Genomic DNA, 18,918 nt, shown 5'->3' with positions numbered 1-18,918 from the left:
TAAGGAGCAGGGGGAGGTAGAGAGGCGGAAAGGTTCAGGAAGGGAATTCCAGAACTTAGGGCCGAGGCAGCTGAAGGCACGGCCACCAACAGTGGGACATTTGAAATTGAGGACCAGAATTTGAGGAATGCAAGGATTTTGAAGGGTTGTTGCAGGAGATTCCAGAGATAGGGAGGGGTGAGGCCATTGAGTGTTTCTGAGCTGGAGATATTAAACTGAGGCCTGCGGACAGGGCAGGGAGCAAGGTTCGTTTTGGAGTGGGAGGTAACTGATGGGGGGCTGTTAACCATATGCCAGGCTGCCACAGTGTGAATTGGAAAAACGATCCCTCAGGATGGGAAGGCCAGGTATGGATTGGTATTGGTCCCATGGTGGCAGATTCCACACAGGACCTTTGACTGCCAACTCACAAGATCAGCCCATAGTTTCTCCTCTCTCTCTCACTCTTTAACCAGCTCCTGTTTATGAGCTGATTGTTAGGAGCTTTAGTAGGAACTTGCCTGCACTTGCCCTTTCCCCGCCCTCTCCCAAAGGAATGCAGATATCTAATTTCCATCAGGAGCCTGTTGATTCGCCCAGATGAAAATCTCAGCCTCAAAACAAACTCTTGTGTTGCCCAGGGGAAATGAGCAGGCACACAGCTCAGAATCCTCCCTGTTATTTGTTTCCTTTCAAAAGGTTTCCAGTTACAGGGATAGTGTTGTAATCCATGAATAGCTCTGAAACACACATACGTCTTCTACTCACCGCGCTCAGCCCAGTGTCCGGGGCCCCGCCGTGCTCGGCCCAGTAACCGAGGCCCCACCGTGCTCGGCCCAGTGACTGGGGCCCCGCCGCGCTCGGCCCAGTGACCGAGGCCCCACCGCGTTCCGCCGAGTGACCGAGGCCCCACCGCGTTCGGCCAGTAACCGGGGCCCCACCGCGCTCGGCCCAGTGACCGAGGCCCTACCACGCTCGGCCCAGTGACCGAAGCCCCACCGCGCTCAGCCCAGTGACCAAGGCCCCGCCGCGCTCAGCCCAGTGACCGGGGGCCCAGTGACCGAGGCCCCGCCGCGCTCGGCCCAGTGACCGAGGGCCCATCTAGACTAACCCTCTGCCTTGGGCTCCACTGTGCTGCCTGCACTTGGGCATGTGACTGGATGCTTCTATATTGCCTGTGATCATGCTCGCTGTGCTGATGTCCTGGAGTGGGACTTCAACCCACAACTTTCGGACTCTGCAAGAACAAGATACAAAAAGGAGGTAACATCTCTGCCAGTGGCACAGCATTATGATTGAAAGATTAACAATTTTCAGGCTTGTGCCAGCTACAGCTGTCAGGGCCAACAGTATCCAGGGCACCTCCCATTAAATGAATTGTCACCAAGTTCACTCGCTGAGTTGCTGCCTCTGATTCTGGTACCTTGTTGCTGATGCTGTTGGGCTCTTGTGTCTACAGGCCATGTTCCCACTCGTGACTGGAGGACCAGTCCCCGAAGACAAAATGAAAGAGGCTCAGGATGAACTGGCACAAGGACTTAAGAGTTTTCAGGAAAAATTCCTTCAGGATAAGCCCTACATTGCTGGGATGGAGATCTCTCTGGCGGATCTGGTTGCGATTGTTGAGCTGATGCAGGTGAGTGTCAGTGATAGGTGTTACTGCACAGGAGTAGCCTCTTCAGCCCTTTGTGCCTGTACTGGCTCTTCACCTAGCGCTGTCTGCCTTAACCCTGGATCCTTCTATATTACATTCATCTAATTCCTTTTTAAATGGTTCCGGTCTCTCCCTCAGTGAGCCCCTTGTGGTGAAGCATCTGTGTAGTAAGAACCCTCTGTGTGAACACATTGCTCCCAGCCTCACACATTTCATTCTTTCAGTGAAAACTCTTTCTGGCTCACCTTGTTACCCGATCACCAGTGGAAACAATCTTTGTACTTGTTACCCTCCTGTGAACTTACATTATTTTGAAAACTGCTGTTCGTTGGGGGAGAAACTTTCTCTATTGCAAAGAGTTTTGCAAAATTGAGATTTTTTTTATTGCATTAATAACATTCATTTCCAGCATTCTGCTGCAATTACAAGAGCAGGTCAGAGGCTGCGGCGAGTAACTCACCACCTGACTCCCCAAAGCCTGTCCACAAACTAAAAAGCACTGGTCAGACTGGAATACTCCCCACTTGCCTGGATGAGTGCAGCTCCAACAACATTTAAGAACCTCAACACCGACCAGGACAAAGCAGCCCACTTGATTGGCACCCCATCCACAAACATTCACTCCTTCCACCATCGATGCAGTGGCAGCAGTGTGTACCATCTACAAGATGCACTGCAGCAACTCACCAAGGCTCCTTCCAAACCCACGACCACTACCAGCTAGAAGGACAAGGACAGCAGATACATGGGAACACCACCACCTGCAAGTTCCCCTCCAAGTCACTCACCATCCTGACACCATATCGCCGTTCCTTCACTGTCGCTGGGTCAAAATCCTGGAATCCCCTTCCTAACAGCACTGTGGGTGTACCTACAGGACATGGACTGCAGCTGTTCAAGAAGGCAGCTCACCACCACCTTCTCAAGGGCAATTAGGGATGGGCAATAAATGCTGGCCTAGCCAGTGATGCCCACAGCCTGTGAATGAATTTTTAAAAACCCTACCCCGTGTACTGTACCAACGGCACCATGGTTACTTCATGAACAGTTCCAATTTGGTGACCTACCACCAAGAGGGATGAGACGCAGCATCATGGGAACACCACTATTTTCAAGCTCCACTCAAGTCATGCACTATCCTGACTTGGAACTACATCACTGTTCCTTCATCATTGCTGCTACAAAGCCCTGGAACTCCCACCATCCTGGGAGCACCTTTACTTCCTGTTAATGCAGAGGTTCAAGGAGAAGGTCCACACAGCTTCTCAGAGCAAATAGTGTTGGACAATTAACGTGGTCTTACCAGCATTTCCCCCACTCTTAAGTGTGCTTTAATTAGCTCTAACATCCCTCTTAATAAGAAGTGCCCAGCACTGCACACAGTAATCCAACACTGGACATGTACAAAATCACCATTACTCTTATGTCCAATGAACAAAACACAGAAAACCATTGCCCAGTCCATCTCCGGTTCCATCTTTTTTAAAGTAGACCATTTAGCTGTCCCATCACAGCTGATCTTCCGGTTTGGCTATATCTCCCTGCACTACCCCTATATCTCTGGATTCCCTTAATATCCCAAAAAGGCCAGGTGTGGCTTCACCAATACCCTGTAGAATTGTAATAAGGCTTCTTTCTAATCTTAAGATAAAGGCAAAATACAGCGGATGCTGGAAATCTGAAACAAAAACAAAAAATGCTGGAAAAACTCAGCAGGTCTGACAGCATCTGTGGAGAGAAAGACAGAGTTAACATTGAGTCTGTATGACTCTTCTTCAGAGCTAAAGGGAAGTAGAAATTTTGTGAAATATATACTGTTTAAGGGGGGTGGGACAGGTGAAGCTGGATAGAAGGTCAGCGATAGGTGGAGGCAAAGGAGAGATTGCAAAAGATGTCGTAAACAAAAGGTCAAAGGGGTATTAATAGTGGTGGTACTGGCTAAAGGAGGTGCTAATGGGGACAGTAAGAGTGAAAAGCAGAATGTGATAATGGCCGGACCAGGGGAAGCACTCTGGAAAGTGACAGATGGCTCTAGTGGGGGTGGGGAGGGGGAGGGGACGGTGGTTGGAAAAAAGATTAAAAATAGACTAAAAGCTGGGGATAAAACAATGAATAAAATGGAAATAAATTTTTAAAATAATAATAATGAAAATAAGTGGGAAAAATAAATAAAAATAAAAAAATAAAAATGTGTATAGGAAAAGGGGAGATCAGAAAGGAGTGGCTCTACCCCATCACGGCTGATCTTCCGGTTCGGCTATATCTCCCTGCACTACCCCCATATCTCTGGATTTCCTTAATATCTCAAAAAGGCCAGGTGTGGCTTCAATATTAACTCTGTCCACAAGCATGAGCCAGACCTTCCTGTCATTTGCCATTTCAACACTCCATCCTGCTCTCATGTCCACATGTCCGTCCTTGGCCTGCTGCATTGTTCCAGTGAAGCTCAATGCAAACTGGAGGAACAGCACCTCATCTTCCGACTAGGAACTTTACAACCTTCCGGACATAACATTGAGTTCAATAACTTCAGGCCATGAACTCTCTCCTCTATCTTCACCGCTTTTTGATCCTCTTTTTTCAATGTTCATTTTTATTTTTTAATTTTTGTTTATTTTTTCCACATTTTTATTATTATTATTTAAATTTATTTCCATTTTTATTCATTGTTTTATCCCCAGCTTTTAGCCTATTTTCGATCTTTTTTCCCACCATGTCCCACCCCCACTAGAGCCATCTGTTACTTTCCAGAGTGCTTACCCTGGTCCGGCCATTATCACATTCTGCTTTCTACTCTTAATGTCACCATCAGCACCACCTTTAGCCAGTACCACCACTATTAACAGCCCTTTGACCTTTTGTTTATGACATCTTTGTCAATCTCTCCTTTGCCTCCACCTATCGCTGGCGCTCTATCCAGCTTCACTTGTTCCACCCCCTTAAACAGTATATATTTCACCACATTCCTACTTCCCTTAAGCACTGAAGAAGAGTCATACGGACTCGAAACATTAACTCTGTCTTTCTCTCCACAGATGCTGTCAGACCTGCTTTTCCAGCATTTTTTGTTTTTGTTTCTTTCTGACCTTGTTTTCCTCACACATCACAGAAAGTTAATATGTGGTTTCAGCAAGCAATTAGGGATGTTAGCTTTAGTCACAAAGGGATTGCAATATAAGAGATTAGGTCGATTCCCTAGAGTTTAGAGGGAGGAGGGTTGATGTAATTCAAAAGTATAAAATTATTAAGGGACTAGACAGGTTAGATGCTGAAAAAATATTTCCACTGTTGAGGTATCTAGAACAGGGATACATGGGGATCCTCATGTTCGTGTTGGGTGTGCAAAATGCAAGTCGGGCCCTTTCCCAGTTTCCAAAACGCGCACTCAGCTCACGACTGACTTCTCCTGGGAGTTCTGTTTTTTCACGTAGGACTCAGGTTTGCAGTGCAGTTTGAGAGCCATGATGGAGTGTGCGAGGAGCAAGATTAAAAGGTCGGTCTCAGAACTCAGAGATAGCAACTCATCTCCCAACATCATTTAAAGGCCTCCTAAACCTCACCCCTCACACTCCTACCCACTCCTGTACCCCCTACATGTCTCTCAGGTCCCCCATACCCCCTCCATACCCCCTTATTGTCCCCTCAGATCCCCCATGCCCCTCCATGCCTCCTCAGATCCTACATACCCCCTCCACATAGATCCTTTAAAGCCACTCACCTAGTATCCACTAAGTACAGTCCTCAGGGGCCAGGATTTTGTTTAATTGCAGGTGCATAATAAAACTCTCATTCAGAATTCTACCATTGATACTGTTTAAAAAAAAAAGCTGTGCTCCCGTAGAAAAAGAAAAAAATCACTTAAGTGGCCATTAATTCATGTAAATAAACAGCCATGTACTCAGAAACCGCATTAAAGGCAGAATATGTTATTACAGCTTGTTAAACTGCCAGTCATTCCCCGAGCAGTTGTGTGAATAGAACTGTTGAGCTCAGACCATTCATAAATTTTGAAACTCAGCCAAGCATTCATAATAGCCACAGCTATCAAAACAAACCATTACAGCTATTAGACCCTGAAATTGAAAGAATAGATGGTTACATTTCTATTTCAAATTAATGTCAATCAATGGTGCTTAGATTTTGTTAATAGCAGTGGATTTGTTTTCAAAATCAGAGCTATCAGCACATTTAAGTCACTGAACTAAACATGGCAGGAGGATTTACCAACATATTTTTCTACATTTTTAAATGCGTATTGCTGAAAAAGAGAGAGACTTTTTTTGGGCTGAAGCTTTTTGTCTTGCACTCATCAGGACAATTTATAAGAACACCAAATATAAAGGGAACAACAATTTATACTGTATGAGAAGAGAGTGCTGATTGGTTGGCAAGTCAAATCTGATTGGTACCCATGGAGAATGCACCAGTTTATGGTGACTGACAGTTAACTGCCAAGCATTATTTGAAATTTAAATAAGGCAGCTCGACTCTGATTGGTCAAGGCATTGCCCTGAGGAATGAACTAGTGAATCATTGTCACTTATTTTGTTTAGCTGAAACAGGTGTATACATGTTCTTTTTGTCTGCAAAGGACAGGGTCGCTGTGTACTAATATATGTAGCTTCCAGTACACACAAATGCACCACATTGTGAGCCCGACTGACAATCTTAAATTGGTTGTCAGCGTAATTCTTAGCACATTGGACAACATTTGCTAAATGATCCTCAATTATGGAATTACATCTAATGTTGTACTCTGTTTTGAGTTTTGCAAGCACAGGCTGGTTAGATATGGTCTGTACACTGTCCATTGCAAACAGTGGCTGGGTCATGCTGTTTGATGTGATCCGCCAGTCTTTGGGACGTACAGCCTACATACCAAGCATCACTGGCACTGAAATATATACCACATTATTCATTTGTGTGATAGACAGAACGTCTTTTTGGCTTGACGGCAGCATTCTGTTACTGACGAATACTACTTGTGTTGATACTGCATAGTAGCAAAGTGAAACAGCTGGCTTCACCTGTTGCTCAAATTATTGAGATACCTTGCTCTTCCAGAGTAATCTGAGGTAGACTGGGCAATTTTCAGAGCCAAAGGTGACAGCCTTACACCCATTCATGAGTTTGCGTGATAAACAGCGTGAAATGATCGGATCAGCGTAGCTATTATCCTGCAGGGTGCCTTTGATGCCCCTATTTCAGCATCAAGCTTGCATGGTGAGCAAATGGCTCAGGCCCTATTTACAAGGTTGCCAATAAGCTCAATCTTATAGTGTGTGGAACTGTAAGAATCCCAACGTGTATATTGACCAGTAAAGGTAGGCTTGCGATAAACTGTGATACAGAGAACCCCCGGCAGATTTCTCAACTTGTATGTCAAGGAAAGGGAGTTAATTTGACTGCTCCATTTCAAAGGTGAATTTAAGCGCAGGATGGAGTCCATTAAGACATGTAAGGAAATTATTACATGCAGCTGCGGATTTAAATACATTGAACGTATCATCCACATATCGGAAATATGCGAGGGGTAGGAGGTTAGGTATCATTCCATCGAAGACACATTTTTCATGGAACCCAAAACAAAGATGTTTGAGAGAGCTGGGCGTGGAGGGAATCCCATGGCAACGCCGTCTATTTGGGCATACATGGTGTCGTTAAAACTGAACTCAACTGTGCGAGTTGCCGAGTTTATAAGTTCAATGGTGGTGGGTCTAGATCACCATGATATAGTGCTGCAGCACAAATAGCTACGGTTTCCTTAAATAGAACATTGGTGAATAGGCTAGCAATGTCAAATGAGCACATGGGACACAGCATTGCTATCGACATGCAAGTCCTGTATGGCCTTTGCAAGTGTGAAGGAGTCCTTCACCGTGTATGTGGAAAACTTGGTCAAAACTGGTTGTAACAATATCCCCAACCATTTTGACTATTTGTATACCTGAGACAGAGATACAACATTACACCATCCCCAACACTGCGCTTGGTCTAAGGTACGTAAAATTTCTTTCATTTTGATTTGATCCGTTTATGCTGCTACATTGCTTCAATGGATGACCACACCATAAACCGGACCCGTGTGAAACACACCTGCACTGTAAACTCACTGCAGCGGAAACACTTTGACAAGGCAACTAACAACATCACTAAACATGTAACTAATCTTTCTGTCCATGCTTTGAGAGTACGAGGTTTCAATTTCATCCCAAACCAAAGGGAAGAGGTATTTGCTGAGTTCGAACTCCTCTCTCCCAACTATGCCGCCACAAATCAGCATCCACTGAAAATGCTGAATCCTTGAAAACAGGCCTAGCTGATCTAGCAAGTGCATATTGTAGGATATTGAACAACCTGTCTGATTTTCACATGCAACGCAAATGTTTTAGTGTTAAATAGAAACATAGAAACTAGGAGCAGGAGTAGGCCATTCAGCCCTTCGAGCCTGCTCCGCCATTCATTATTATCATGGCTGATCATCCAACTCGATAGCCTGCTCCCACTTTCTCCCCATATCCTTTGATCCCTTTCACCCCAAGAGCTATATCTAACTCCTTCCTGAAAGCATACAATGTTTTGGTCTCAACTACTTTCTGTGGTAACGAATTCCACAGGCTCACCACTCTCTGGGTGAATAAATTTCTCCTCATCTCAGTTCTAAATGGTCTACCTCAAATCCTCAGACTGTGACCCCTGGTTCTGGACTCCCCCACCATCCTGCATCTACCCTGTCTAGTCCTGTTAGAATTTTATAGGTTTCTATGAGATCCCCCCTCATTCTTCTGAACTCCAGCGAATATAATCATAATCGACTCAATCTCTCCTCATATGTCAGTCCCGCCATCCCAGGAATCAGTTGGGTAAACCTTCGCTGCACTCCCTCTATAGCAAGTACATCGTTCCTCAGATAAGGAGACCAAAACTGCACACAATATTCCAGGTGTGGTCTCACCAAGGCCCTGTATAATTGCAGCAATACATTCCTGTTCCTGTACTCAAATCCTCTGGCTATGAAGGCCAACATACCATCTGCCTTCTTTACCGCCTGCTGCACCTGCATGCTTACCTTCAGCAACTAGTGTACAAGGACACCCAGGTCTCGTTGCACATTCTCCTCTCTCAATTTATAGCCATTCAGATAATAATCTGCCTTCCTGTTTTTGCTACCAAAATGGATAACCTCACATTTATCCACATTATACTGCATCTGCCATGCATTTGCCCACTCACTCAGCTTGTCCAAATCACACTGAAGCATCTCTGCATCCTCCTCACAGCTCACCCTCCCACCCAGCTTTGTGTCATCTGCAAATTTGGAGATATTACATTTAATTCCCTCATCTAAATCACTAATATATATTGTGAATAACTGGGGTCCCAGTACCAATCCCTGCGGTACCCCACTAGTCACTGCCTGCCATTCAGAAAAAGACTCGTTTATTCCTACTCTTTGTTTCCTGTCTGCCAACCAGTTTTCTTTCCATCTCAATACACTACCCCCAATCCCATGCTCTTTAATTTTACACGCCAATCTCTTATGTGGGACTTTGTTGAAAGCCTTCTGAAAGTCCAAATAAACCATATCCACTGGCTCCCCTTCATCAACTCTACTAGTTACATTCTTGAATAATTCCAGTAGATTTGTCAAGCGTGATTTCCCTTTCATAAATCCATGCTGACTCTGTCCGATTCTGCCACTGTTTTCCACGTGCTCAGCTATCAAATCTTTTATAATGGACTCTAGAATTTTCCCCACTACCAACGTCAGGCTGACTGGTCGAAAATTCCCTGTTTTCTCTCTGCCTCCCTTTTTAAATAGTGGGGTTACATTAGCTACCCTCCAATCTGTAGGAACTGTTCCAGAGTCTATAGAATCTTGGAAGATGACCACCAATGCATCCACTATTTCTAGGGCCACTTCCTTAAGTACTCTGGGATGTAGATTATCAGGCCCCAGGGATTTATCGGCCTTCAATCCCATCAATTTCCCCAACACCATTTCCCTACTAATACCAATTTCTTTCAGTTCCTCCCTCTCACTAAACCCTGTGTTCCCCAACATTTCTGGTATGTTATTAGTGTCCTCCTTTGTGAAGACAGGACCAAAGTATGTATTTAGTTGGTCAGCCATTTCTTTGTTCCCCATTATAAATTCCCCTGTTTCTGACTGTAAGGGACCTACATTTGTCTTCACCAATCTTTTTCTCTTCACATACCGATAGAAACTTTTACAGTCAGTTTTTATGTTCCCCGCAAGCTTACTCTCGTACTCTTTTCCCCTTCTTAATCAATCCCTTGGTCCTCCTTTGCCGAATTCTAAACTGCTCCCAGTCCTCAGGTCTGTTGTTTTTTCTGGCCAATTTGTATGCCTCTTCCTTGCATCTAATACTTTCTCTAATTTCCCTTGTAAGCCATGGTTTGGCCACTTTTCCTGTTTTACTTTTGTGCCAGACAGGAATAAACAATTGTTGCAGTTCACCCATGCGCTCTTTGAATGTTTGCCATTGCCTTTCCACCGTCATCCCTTTAAGTAACGTTTCCCAATCCATCATAGCCAACTCGCGCCTCATACCATCGTAGTTTCCTTTATTAAGATTCAGGACCCAAGTCTCAGAATCAACTACGTCACTCTCCATCTTGATGAAGAATTCTATCATATTATGGTCGCTCATCCCCAAGGGGCCTCGCACAACTAGATTGCCAACTATTCCTTTCTCATTACACAATACCCAGTCGAGGATGGCCTGTTCTCTCGTTGGTTCCTCAATGTATTGATCCAGAAAAACATCCCGTATATGCTCCAGGAATTCCTCCTCTACAGTATTGTTACTAATTTGATTTGCCCAATCTATATGCATATTAAAGTCACCCATAATTACAGATGTTCCTTTATTACATGTGTCTCTAATTTCCTGTTTAATGCCATTCCCAACATCACCACTACAGTTTGGAGGTCTATATACATCCCCCACTAACGTTTTTTGCCCCTTAGTGTTTCTCAGCTCTACCCATACAGATTCTACATTGTCAGAGTTAATATCTTTCCTCACTATTGCATTAATTTCCTCTTTAACCAGCAATGCAACTCCACCCACTTTCCTTTTTGTCTGTCCTGCCTAAATACTGAATACCCCTGGATGTTCAGTTCCCATCCCTGGTCACCCTGCAGCCATGTCTCTGTAATCCCGACTATATCATACCTGTTTGCGTCTATTTGCGCAGTTAATTCATCCACTTTATTGCGAATGTTCTTGCGTTAAGGCTTAAAGCCTTAAGGCTTACTTGTTCCGTTCCCACTATTTTTCACTGAGGCCCTGTTTGATTCTTGCCCTTGATTTCTCTGACTATCATTTTTCTTATTCCGCTTTCTGTCTTTTGTTCTTGTCTTTGATTCCCCCTCCTCTGACTCCTTGCATAGGTTCCCATCCCCCTGCCATTTTAGTTTAAGCCCTCCCCAACCACTCTAGCAAATATTTCCCCTAGGACATCAGTCCCGGTCCTGCCCAGGTGTAACCCGTCCAGTTTGTATTGGTCTCACCTCCCCCAGAACCGGTCCCAATGCCCCAGGAATCTGAAACTCTCCCCTTCACACCATCTCTTCAACCACATATTCATCTGATATATCCTGATATTTCTACTCTGACTAACACGTGGCACTGGTAGTAATCCTGAGATCACTACCTTTGAGGTCCTACTTTTCAACTTAGTTCCTAACTCCCTATATTCTGCTTCTTGGACCTCATCCCTTTTTTTTACCTATGTCATTTGTACCTATGTGTACCACGATCACTGGCTGTTCTCCCTCCCCCTTCAGAATGTCCTCTAGCCGCTCTGAGACATCCTTGACCGTAGCACCAGGGAGGCAACATACCATCCTGGAGTCTCGTTTGCGGCCACAGAAACGTCTATTTATTCCCCTTACAATTGAATCCCCTTTAACTATTGCATTCCCACACTTTTTACTCCTCCCCTGTACAGCAGAGCCAACTGCGATGCAATGAATTTGGCTGTTGCTGCTTTCCCCTGAGAGGCCATTTCCCCTAACAGTATCCAAAGCGGTATATCTGTTTTGCAGGGAAATAGCCACAGGAGATTCCTGTACTGCCTGCCTAGTCCTCTTGCTTTGCCTGGTGGTCACCCATTCCCTTCCTGCCTGTGGACTCTTAGCCTGCGGTGTGACCACCTCTCCATACGTGCTATCCACAATACTCTCCACCTTGCGGATGCTCCACAGTGTCACCAGCCGCCACTCCAGCTCCAAAACCCAGGCGTCTAGGAGCTGCAGCTGGAGACACTTCCTGCACACATGCTGGCCCCGGGCACTGGAAATGTGCCCAGCTTCTCACATAGAGCAAGAGGAGCACACCACGGCTTTGAGTTCTCCTGCCATGACTTACACCTTTAAATTAAATTAAACCTTTTGGAAGATACTTAATATCAATTACTCTCGGGCCCTTCTTCCCTGCTCCTCGTTGTTACAGAATATAACCCTTACAAATGATGAACCACAAAATAAGAACTTAAAAACTATAAGCAATAAAAGTAGTAAATGCTTACCCAACCATACTCACGGTACTCAAAGGATCACCTTGTTCCCTCCTCACCGAACTCCCTCAGTCACCCCTGCTCTCCCAGCTTCTCTTCAATTCCCAACTCCTCTCATACTCCTCTTCAACTCCTGACTCCTCTCGCGCTCCTTTTCAACTCCTGCTCCTCCTGTGCTCCTTTTCAACTCCCAACTCCTCTAGGTGCTGCTGACTGCCTGTCCCAGAGAACTCTTCTCGCCCTCTCCCCTAGCAAGGCCTTAAGACCAACCCAGACTTACACATCCGTAAACCTGAAAGGGACAGGAATAGTCAGTCTTAACATGCGTGATTATGTCAACAAAACGCATGCCATTCTTAATGACTGTTCCAAATTCGTATCCATCGACCTGAGCAACAGGTTGGACTGTTTATTGGGTGGATATCAGTTTACCGAATCAGGCAGCAGTGGACATTCTGTGACTCACAACTGTTTTATTGTTAAACTATAGTTCAGTATAAATACCAGTTTCCACTCTTCCCTTCAGGATCCTTTGCCTGTCCAGAAGCAAAAACCTGTCTACTGGGGAAAAACCCAGCTCTTAAGTACAGGCTTCACTGAGCATCACCTGCTCTCAGATCCCTCTGAAGCTTGTCCTGGTTTACTCTTTCTAACATTGTCAGATTCCCTTTCTTTTAAGAAAATTTTAAAAAAACAATTATATTTAGACAAAAGTACATAGATATAAATATGGATAAAAATAATTACAGATTCCCCACTGTTAAATAGCGAGACATCCTTCTCCTAGAACTTAGAACAATTTTTCTGCAGAGGCATTGCTCTTAGTGAAACAATCCGATAGTTGCTGATTAATATCTACCCACCTTAGCTTAGGGATTTCTTTCCTGTCCAAGATCTGCTATGTCTATCCTAAGCCTTTTCTCATTGACACTTTTTGTAGAATGTATATTATCCCACATTCTGTTGGTATTGTTCTTTCAGTTTCTTTTTATATAGCATTTCCTCCAAGATCTTGGACAAATAGAACACCATGTCAACAAGCATCAGTGAGACCAAGAGTTTTAGCAGCTAGTGTGCTCTTCACCACTCTTCTTATTTTCTTTGCTCCCATGCCAAGGGGCAACTTTTCCCATTCTCTCTCCCACAAGAAATATCATGAACCCTCCTGCACTGGAAAATCCATCGCCAAGGTTTGCATGTGAGGCGTCGCTAAAAATGATTCATTTCATGTTACTGGGATCACCCAAAGCCGGGAACTTCAGCATACACTCCTCTATTTTAAAAGTTTTATTCGCTCTCATGATGTCCTCCACCTTTGGATTTTTCACGACAGGACTAAGTTCCAGCACTTGCGTCTAGCCTTGCCTGTGTGCCTAACCAATTGAGCTCTCCAATGAGACTCCTCAGCTGTTCCTTCTCATCCTTGGTAGCAGCTGCATATTTCTGTCTGGATCTGGTACGACTAATTGTGATGGGATTGACATTGTCCAAAAAACACTGTTGATGTAAAATTACATTTGACTCACCTTGTTTAATCTCCAAACCCACATATTTGAAAGCCCCAGAAGCTTGACTGCCAATTTTAAATTCCTTCCTAATTTGATTAATAACATTTTCTTCAAAGTCATTCGTGCCCTCCCCCCAACAAAAAATCATCCACACGCATTATAAAGATGCCCAAAGGTTTTTCGTTACAGTGCTAATAGAACATGGTTGGGTCCGCCTTCAGTTGTGAACATCCTGACTTTAACAGAACTGCCCTTACCAAAAAATACCACACCCAAGAAGCATCATTTAACCCATAAACACATTTATTCAATTTCCAGAGCTTCCCCTCTATTCATGGTGCTTCCTTTGGAGGTTGTAAGCATGCTTCCCTCTTGAGCAGGTTAGCCTGAAGGAAAGCCGCTTTGATATTTATGGAGTTACATTGGAGGCAGTTCAAAGTAGGTTTACTAGATTGATACCTGGAATGAGTGGGTTGTCTTATGAGGAAAGGTTGGACAGGCTGGGCTTGTTTCCACTGGAGTTTAGAAGAGTGAGGGGTGATTTGATTGAAGTGTACTAGATCCTGAATGGCCTTGATAAGGTGGTCATCAAAAGGATGTTTCCTCTTGTGGGTGAGTTCAGAACTAGGGGGCACTGTTTTAAAATTAGGGATCTTCCTTTTAGGATAGAGATGAGGAGAAATTTTTTCTGAGGGTTGCGCGACTTTGGAACTCTCTGCCTCAGAAGGTGGTGGAGGCGGGGTCATTGAATATTTTGAAGGCAGAGGCGGATAGATTCTTGTTAGGCAAGGGAATCAAAGGTTATTGTGGATAGATGGGAATGTGGAAATTGAAACACAAGAAGATCAGCCATGATCTTATTGAATGGCGGAGCAGGCTCAAAGGCCAAATGGTCTACTCCTGGTCAATAAACATGTTGGGATTCTTACAGTTCCACACACTATAAGATTGGTCTTATCGGCAACCTTGTAAATAGGGCCCGAGCCATTTGCTCACCATGCAAGCTTGATGCTGAACTAGGGGCATCAAAGGCACCCTGTAGGATAACAGCTACCCTGATCAGATTATTTCGTGCTCTATATCACGCAAACTCATGAATGGACCTAAGGCCATCGCTTTCAGCCCTGAAAAGTGTCCAGTCTACCTCAGATTACCCTGGAAGGGCAAGGTATCTCAAAAACAGGTGAAGCCAGCTGTTTCACGTTGCTACTATGCAGTAGCAACACGAGTGGCATTCGTAAGTAACAGCATGCTGCCGTCAAGCCAGAAAGACTTTCTGCCTATCACACAAATGAGTAATGTGGTATATGAATTTCAGAGCCAGTGTGATGCTAGGCACGTAGGCCGTACATCCCAAAGACTGGCGGATTGTATCAAACAGCATGTCCCTTCCGCTGTTCGCAATGGGCAAGGCACAGACCATACCCAACCCGCCCGTGCTTGCAAAACTCAAAACACAAAATACAACATTAGATGTGATTCTGCGATTGGACAATATTTGCTAAATAATCCTCAATGTGCTAAGAATTACACTGACACCAATTTAAGAATGTCACTTGGGCTCGCAGTGTGGCGCACTGGAAGCTACATATATTAATACATAGGGACCTGTTCTTTGCAGACAGAAAGAATATGTACATATATTGCGCCTGTTTCAGCTAAACAAAATAATTGACAACCAATCGCTAGTTCATTCCTCGGGGCAATGCCTTGACCATTCAGGGTCACGCTGCCTGGTTTAAATTTCAAACAATGCTTGGCAGTTAACTGTCAGTTACCATGAAATGGTGCATTCTCCATGGGTACGCCTATACCAATCACAGCCCACTTGCCAACCAATCAGCCCTCTCTTCTTATACAGTATAAATTGTTGTTGCTTTTACATTTGGTATTCTAGCGAATTGTCCTGATGAGTGCAAGACAAAAAGCTTCAATAAAAAAGGTCTCTTTTCTTCAGCAATACTCAAGTCCTGTACTACCAAAAGGCTATTTTTAAATGTATTATGGCAATTTCATCAATGGATAAAGTACTGTAATATATGTCAACACTTCACAATGTTGGTTGATGTAATAGTTAACTAACCTTTGCACGACAGAGCCCTGTAATGAATCACTGCATTAAAAATACATCAACATGACAAAGCAGCATCTAACAGTGTCATTTGAAGGTTTCAAAAACTATTACACTTACTTGCCAGAATGTTCTTGACTCCCGAGCAGCCTTCCACTAGAGGTCATGAACTCTCCAAGAAGGTGCATATTTGTTTTGGTCACTGGCACTCGAGAATAGTGTGCAGGAGGAAATACAATTTCCCTGTGCTCTTCACAATGGGGACCCCGCTCTTGGAAGAGGTGCGTGTGCATTTTGCACCCAGGGCCACGAGAGGCCACACGAAAATGGCGTGAGGTCAGGAAGGCACAGGACAATTGCTTGTCCTGCAAAATAAAAAGTATGTTCAGCATTTTGCAAGCTGATTCTCACCTCCATGAGGAGATTAAAATCTGTCTCACAGTCACAGAATAAGGGGTTGGCCATTGAGACTGAGATGAGGAGAAACTTCTTCACTGAAAGGTGATCAATCTTTAATTCACTGTCCCAGCGAGTATATTCAAGACAGAGATCGATAAATTTTTGAATACTAAGGGAGTTAAGGAAAATGGGGATTTTGATGGTAGGTGCAGGAGGTTATAATAAAAGGTGGAGCAAGCTCAAGGGGTCAAAGGGCCTACTCCAGCTCCTATTTCTTATGTTTCCTTGTGGTTCATATTGCAAGGCTCCCACATGCTGCAAAACCTGCATTCCCATCCCAGTATGACCCCTAAAATCACACCCCACATCCACTGACACCCCCCACCCCACACCCACTCCCACCCCATCCCCACCTCCCACAGACACTCCCACCCCTACACCCTACAACCCCCTCACACCCACAGCCACCCTCACAACCCCAGCCCACACCCAGACCAACACCCACCCACCTCACAACCCCACATCCACCCCACTCACATCCCAAACAAAGCTCACCCCCAGTCCTGGCCTCCAGGAAGATGGAAAACCTATGCAAAGTAGACTACTCCCCCTACCTCCAACTCTGCCCCACTCATTTGGAATGAGTTAGTTGGAGTAGTGGTAGGTGACCTACAACTGACCTAGAACTCATTGGGGATAGGGAGGTGTGGGTGGTGGTGGAGGGGGGGTGTTGTGTGTGGAATCAGCCATCATGCCCTCTCCCCTGTAGCTTGTGCTAGGAAATGCACAAGCAAGGTTTTGCTGTTTCATTCGCAACGTGCAGGAGACATCACCTGGAGTAGGGGAGTGTGTGTGAAGTGAATGTTAGACAAGGATAAGATTGGACTGAACTGTGATGCTCCCATGGTTGAATAACTCACCAACACTCGTGACTTTGGCTCACACAAGGACAAAGTAGGGAAAGGGGAAGGGCATTTTATGTGATGCTCCATATAAAACCCCAGAATATTACAAATGGTGCTATGGTCCTGAGGCAGACCCTAATTTAACAATATTCTCTGGGTGCCCAACAGTGCAGGTGGGTACAGTGGGTACCTAACAGTAAACCTAATACAACATAGCAATAGGTGCACTTCTGGCAGTGGATTGATGGGTGAGGCAGTGACCCAAATTGTGGGGTTTTAACACTCATATTTTCCGTGGGAAGTGTGTGCTGACAATTGCCCTGTTTGTTTCTGATGTTTCCCTGTGTTTCTCTCTCTCTCCTGCTCCCTAAACCTTGCACCATGTTAACTGACTCTTTCCCCCTCTGACTGCAGCCCCTTGGTGTTGGATATGACCCACTGGAAGGTTCGGCAACACTCATCTCTTGGCGTGACCGAGTGAAGATGGCAATCGGCAAAGATTTATTTGACAAGGCTCATGAAGCAATCCTCAACACCATGGAGTCACTAAAATCACTGCCCGAGAGCCAGCCCGAGATATTAGCAGCTTTCAAAGCCAGCATCATGAAATATTTAAAATAAAATGATGAAGGGTATTAAAATCACAATTCACAACTACACAGTGCAGTGAATGTGGTAAAACTACTAATACCGCATAGATCTTTTTTTCATTTATTCGTTCATGGGATGTGGGCTCCGCTGGCTGGGCCAGCATTTATTACCCATCCCTAATTGCCCCTTAAGAAGGTGGTGGTGAGCTGCCTTCTTGAGCCGCTGCAGTCCATGTGGTGTAGGTACACCCACAGTGCTGTTAGGGAGGGAGGTCCAGGATTTTGACCCAGTAACAGTGAAGGAACAGCGATATATTTCCAAGTCAGGATGGTGTGTGGCTTGGAGGGGAACTGCTCACCATATGGTTCCACATTGACCTGTTCATCATATAGTTCCATATTGATCTGCTTATCGCACACTTACATAATAGGGGCCAGCGAAGCCGACATCCCATGATTGAATAAAAATAAATTATCCCAATATCAACTGCGAAAATAACAAGTAAAGGACAAAGAGAGAGAGGAATTCCTGAAATGTGTACAACAGAACTTTCTTTGTCAGAGTCTTTCCAGTCCAATTGAGGAAGGAAGCAGGATTAGATCTGGTTTGTGTGAATGAAATGGGGCAAATGGAGCAGAATTCAGCGGGGGAAACATCTGGGGAAGATGATCATAATATCATCAGGTTTACAATAGTTATGGGGCTGAATCCTATGGTTCCCAGCCAGTGGATTTTCAGGCAGGGAGCCCGTAAAATTCCCAAGCTAGCCCTCCTGCACGTTCCTGACCTGTCCGCAATTTTACAGGGGCCGGGTGAGGCCGAGGACCGCCTGCCCACCCTCGCCTCAATTGGGGGCTTTAAGAGGCTGCATCCTGCCTGGCCTCAATTTGAGACTGGCAGGAGGAGTTCAGGGGCAGGGGTAGGTCACCCTGCCCGGGCCTCGGGTGGGAAGTGGGGGTGCCTCCCTCAAGGGCCCCCTTTCCACATCAGTTGCCCTCCCCTCAAGGTCTGCCCCTCAGGGGTGCTCCCCCAAGACTCTCCATCAAGTCCCCCACTCCTCGTCTCCTCACCCCACTTGGCCTCAACTCCCCGTTCCAGACTCCGGGACTTTGGCTGAATTTTTCCCCCGTTGGGGGGATGTTGATGGGCGGGCGTGTGCAGGCGTGCTTCCGATCAGAGGCGCGCCCAGTGTGATGTCCGCACACACTATGTGCTCCCTGTGCAGGTGGGGGGGAATGCCTAAAATCGAGAGTGCACTCTTTT

At 45.2% G+C, this 18,918-nt stretch overlaps 1 protein-coding gene across 1 annotated transcript in view; it reads left to right on the top strand.

Moving 5' to 3' along the window:
- Positions 1–17,711, top strand: part of LOC144687540 (glutathione S-transferase theta-1-like) — a 28,708-nt gene extending 10,997 nt beyond the window's left edge. The window contains exons 4-5 of the mRNA XM_078553824.1: positions 1,439–1,615; positions 17,479–17,711. Of these exons, the coding sequence (XP_078409950.1) occupies positions 1,439–1,615; positions 17,479–17,685 (384 nt within the window). The 3' untranslated portion in view covers positions 17,686–17,711. The remainder of the gene's footprint in view (positions 1–1,438; positions 1,616–17,478) is intronic.
- The last annotated feature ends 1,207 nt before the right edge of the window (positions 17,712–18,918 follow it).

The sequence above is a fragment of the Cetorhinus maximus genome, chromosome 12, assembly GCF_964194155.1.
Source record: "Cetorhinus maximus chromosome 12, sCetMax3.hap1.1, whole genome shotgun sequence".
NCBI classification, from domain to species: Eukaryota; Metazoa; Chordata; class Chondrichthyes; order Lamniformes; family Cetorhinidae; genus Cetorhinus; species Cetorhinus maximus.
This window is presented reverse-complemented; position numbering and strand designations above follow the sequence as displayed.